General features: G+C 42.3%; 1 protein-coding gene across 1 annotated transcript; it reads left to right on the top strand.

The window, feature by feature from the left end:
* The first annotated feature begins 943 nt into the window (after positions 1-943).
* LOC137279099 (uncharacterized) lies at positions 944-3,816 on the top strand. The gene is made up of 3 exons (XM_067811575.1): positions 944-1,010; positions 2,278-2,484; positions 3,629-3,816. Exons 1-3 carry the CDS (start codon positions 944-946, stop codon positions 3,814-3,816), a joined length of 462 nt encoding a protein of 153 aa, XP_067667676.1.
* The last annotated feature ends 603 nt before the right edge of the window (positions 3,817-4,419 follow it).

Raw genomic sequence — 4,419 nt, 5'->3', positions numbered from 1 at the left:
TGGCGGGCACCCAATGTGCTTCAACAATTTGCTCAAGTTCGGATTCGAAACTAGAGGGTCTATCCGATGTATTATTTATGTATGTTATCACTACTTACAAAACAACAACACTTCAGTTTATAATTCATGAAATTATGAATTATGAAAGATGTTATTAAAATTAGACTTCATTATCACAGCATGAACATATTAATATGATTAAATATTACGGAACATGCAGTGTATATTGATCAATTGATAATGCTTTGCTTCAGCATGTCTGAAACCTGTTATAACGAGAGCTACCGCATACATTGTAATAGGTGCTCTTGTAGAGCATGTTTGTGTCGCGATGTGTCCAGTCCAGCCAGACATACCATCACAAACTCGACGAGTCGTACCTTGCGATGTCGCAGGGGTGGAGGTATGTGCATGTACCAGGCGGAAGATTTCGTTGTTTTTCATTTCTCGGTGTTAACATTAACATTAGAAGGGTAGGTACAGAAATGTGCGGAGTCTTGGTTGCATCCGGAGTGTGTGCATGCGTGTCTGTGGCTTTCTTCTCCTTTACATAAAGCATAGTAACGGAACAGAAGGGATTCGTGCAGGTCATTTTCAAGGTGTCATATTTTCTCCCATCTCTCCCTCCCCTTTGTCGTTTCTGTTGCTTTTCCCTCTTTGCGCCCCCTCCCAAAAAATAAAATTCCACTATATGCGTTCCTATCGTCCCCAGCTCGTCAAATAGCCAATGCTACGTGCCGCCGACACAGAGCAAGATCAAACAACTTAAAACACCGTTATAGGATGCTGTATATACTTAAAAGTCACATTCACATACAAAAAGAATTACACTGGGCTCCCCTTGTTCCTATATTAGACGGGTCTCTCAGCATTTCGGCAGTCCTGCTTTCAGCGTTTTCAGACACGAATCCTTCTTCTTTCTAGACATCGGGTTTTATAAAATATGCTGAAGCTCTCTGGAATCTGTGTTGCTCTTCTGGGACTTGTCCTCATGGTTAACGGACAGACAGGTAGGTGATTCTTTACATGGTGTCAGGTGTATACACTGTCAATGTCACACCGATGGCATTGTTCATCGTCTGGTTATACAGATGATATTTGTGTAACAGACTCGTTGTGCTAACATTTAAGGTTAACAGTATTTTTCAAGTAAAACGTAACTTTCTTTGTAGAAATTATACTTTAACTGAAGTAAATCCTATCATTGTTCAAATTACTTCAATGTGGGTAAAGTAAAATTCTACTTTGAGTAGAGTAAAGTAAAGTAAAGTAAAGTAAAGTAAAGTAAAGTAAAGTAAAGTAAAGTAAAGTAAAGTAAAGTAAAAGACTACTTTGAGTAGAGTAAAACTAGATGTAATGGAGGATATATGATATTATGTTCACTATTATTATCAATTACCAATACTCTGAGCTCGAGGCATCTTTGAATTAACAGAGACGACAAATCTGTTGAGTCGGCCTTTAAAGTCAGTCTGGGGCAGTGGGGTAGCCTAATGGTTAAAGTCATCGCTTGTAGCGCCGAGGACCCGGGTTCTATTTCCCAAATGGGTTCAATGTAGGAAGCCAATTTATGGTATTCCCCGCCGTGGTGTGACAGGGGTAGTGCTTAAAGCGGCGTAAAACCCGACTCACTCACTGACTCACTCGCTCACTCGCTCACTCACTCACTCACTAAGGTCAGTCACATTGTTTGTGGTCAGTGAAGAAAGACAAAATGGCTCTGTCACCTATATAAAGTCTTAGTCTTTAAGACATTAAGACCGGTTCCTTAACGTCAGTCCTAATGCTTCTTCAAAGTGCGAGGTGTTGCTTCAGTTCGTACGAGAACTAGATCACTACAAGTACACATTCACAAGTATTATGATACGAGAGCAGCGGTTATGTCAATACGGAGCGTGATGGTACTGTTCTCCTCCCAGAGTGAAATGATCATCATAGTGAATGTTGCTTCCCTATTTAGCGGGACATCAGTTGGTCTTCTTCTCACTTCTACCCGAGAAGACTCCATGAGTAAACCATGCTTGCCGTATGAGGCGACTAAAGGGATCGGGTGGTCAGACTCACTGACTTGGTTGACATGTCATCGTGTCCCAAGCTTAGAAGAACACCACTGCCCATCACTCACTATCCGCTAATACAACATACACCATTGAGACATTGTTACACTATAAGATACTCTGTCGCATGACAAAATCCACTCGAAAAGTCACACCATAGTTCTTTAGAGTAAGACACAGATGACTGTTATGGTATACAGACCGTCGTGTTTGTTTCCAGGGGTACCAGACCCCCGGTGTAATCAGTTCCCGAATGGCGAAGGGAACATTATGGCTGAAGGCTTGGGGTGTAGATACTACCTCTCGTGCTTTAACTTCACCATCAATCAAGAACCCATGGCCTGTGCTGGAGACTCTTTGTTCAACCCAAACACCGGCAGGTGTGATGCGGTTGAATGCACCGACGCTCGCAGTGGCTCTGATTATGGTAGGTTCCCTATTACTAGCTTTATACCACACCTATGTTACCTTTATACCACACCTATGTTACCTTCATACCACACCTATGTTACCTTCATACAACACGTATGCTACCTTTATGCCACACCTATGTTACCTTTATACCACACCTATGTTACCTTCATACCACACCTGTGTTACCTTTCTACCAACACATATGTTACCGTTATACCACACCTATGTTACCGTTATACCACACCTATGGTACCTTTATACCACACTTATGTTACCTTTATACCAACACCTATGTTACCTTTATACCACACCTATTTTACCTCACACCTATGCTACCTTTATACCGCACCTATGTTACCTTTATACCACACCTATGTTACCTTTATACCACACCTATGTTACCTTTATACCACACCTATGTTACCTTTATACCACACATGTTACCTTTATACCACACGTATGTTACCTTTGTACCACACCTATGTTACCTTTATACCACACTTATATTACCTTTATACCACACCTATGTTCATGACCACACATCACAAGTACTACCAGTGGCATCACTACCAGTAATGGTAACATAGATACAACAAATCTACAGCTACCGGTACAATTAGGCCACTTCGAACCTTACAGTCGAACTGTCTGTCTGGCAACACTTACATCGATGCTCCTTGTCCCGCACCCATGAAGATCCGGGTTAGAACTGATCTTCAGTAACTCGTGCTTGTCGTCAGGAAGGACTAGAAGGGTCAGGTGGTGAGGATCGCTGACATGGTTGATACATGTCAGTGTAGCCCAACTGCGTAGTTTGATACTCATGCTGATGATCATTGGATCATCTGGTCAAGATTTTAGAGACAACCAGATAGGTTGAAAATCGCTGTCCCAATTGTGTACGTCGATGCTCACGCTGTTGATCACTGGAGTGTCTGGTTCAGACTCTGTCTGGGACACCCTGGAGCCATTACTCACTCAGTATACTTGATTAGTGTATGTATGTATGTGTCTGTGTGTGTGTCTGTGCGTGCGTGCGTGCGTGCGTGCGTGCGTGCATGCATGCATGCATGCGTGAGCAGGCTTATGAATTTATCACGAACCTGTAAATGCTGCATGATGAACTTATGTGTATGATCTATTTGTATTTTTAACAGACTGTGAAGAAGGTGCTCTACCTAATGATTGTAGCCGTTTCAACATCTGCTTCAACACGCCCAATGACACCATCACCTACCAGTGTGGCGAGAATACCTACTACCACAACATACTGCGCGTGTGCGTCCATCCTTACGAGTATCCAGACCTGCCACAAGATCAGGGATGTACCTACAATCCCCTTTAACCACAGCCACAACTTCAGCAACTACGTCCACAACAACTACAGCATCTACCGTGAAAGCAACTGTCTTGTTTCTTATGACAAGTGTTTACAACATGGTGGAGATTCAGTATTGAAGATGCTCTTTAGACAAATGTAATAATAACAATTTCATAAAAATACGAAAAATAAAGGTATAAATAAGCAATAAAATGTGAAGAAAATTCTTTTCTTTCTATTTCTTTTGGTTTTTGATTAGGAATTGTTGATGCCAATCTAATAAGGTTGAGGACGGAAGATTCGGAGAGGTCGGAAGATTCGGAGGGCCATGGGCGCACTGTAATGTTCTCATTCCAAAGATACTGAATAGTGGCACACGTTGTGTAGGACCTGGCATTATCTTGCTGGAACAACTCCCTCTGGCGGTCAGTGACCGGGACCATGAGGATCCTTATGATTGCGGCTCTGTACCGAATATCAATTACATCATCTCCCCCGATTTGTGCGTGTAGGATATGGCCACCTAAAGCATGACACTTCTACCAACTCTCTCCTCCCCTTAACAGTTTTCAGACGTCCAGTGGCAGTGTAACGATATTCTGTCGTTCTGCTTTGTGCATTCGTTCC

The sequence above is a fragment of the Haliotis asinina genome, chromosome 3, assembly GCF_037392515.1.
Source record: "Haliotis asinina isolate JCU_RB_2024 chromosome 3, JCU_Hal_asi_v2, whole genome shotgun sequence".
NCBI classification, from domain to species: domain Eukaryota; kingdom Metazoa; phylum Mollusca; class Gastropoda; order Lepetellida; family Haliotidae; genus Haliotis; species Haliotis asinina.
Note: the sequence above shows the minus strand (reverse complement) of the source record. Positions and strands in the feature narration are given on the sequence as shown.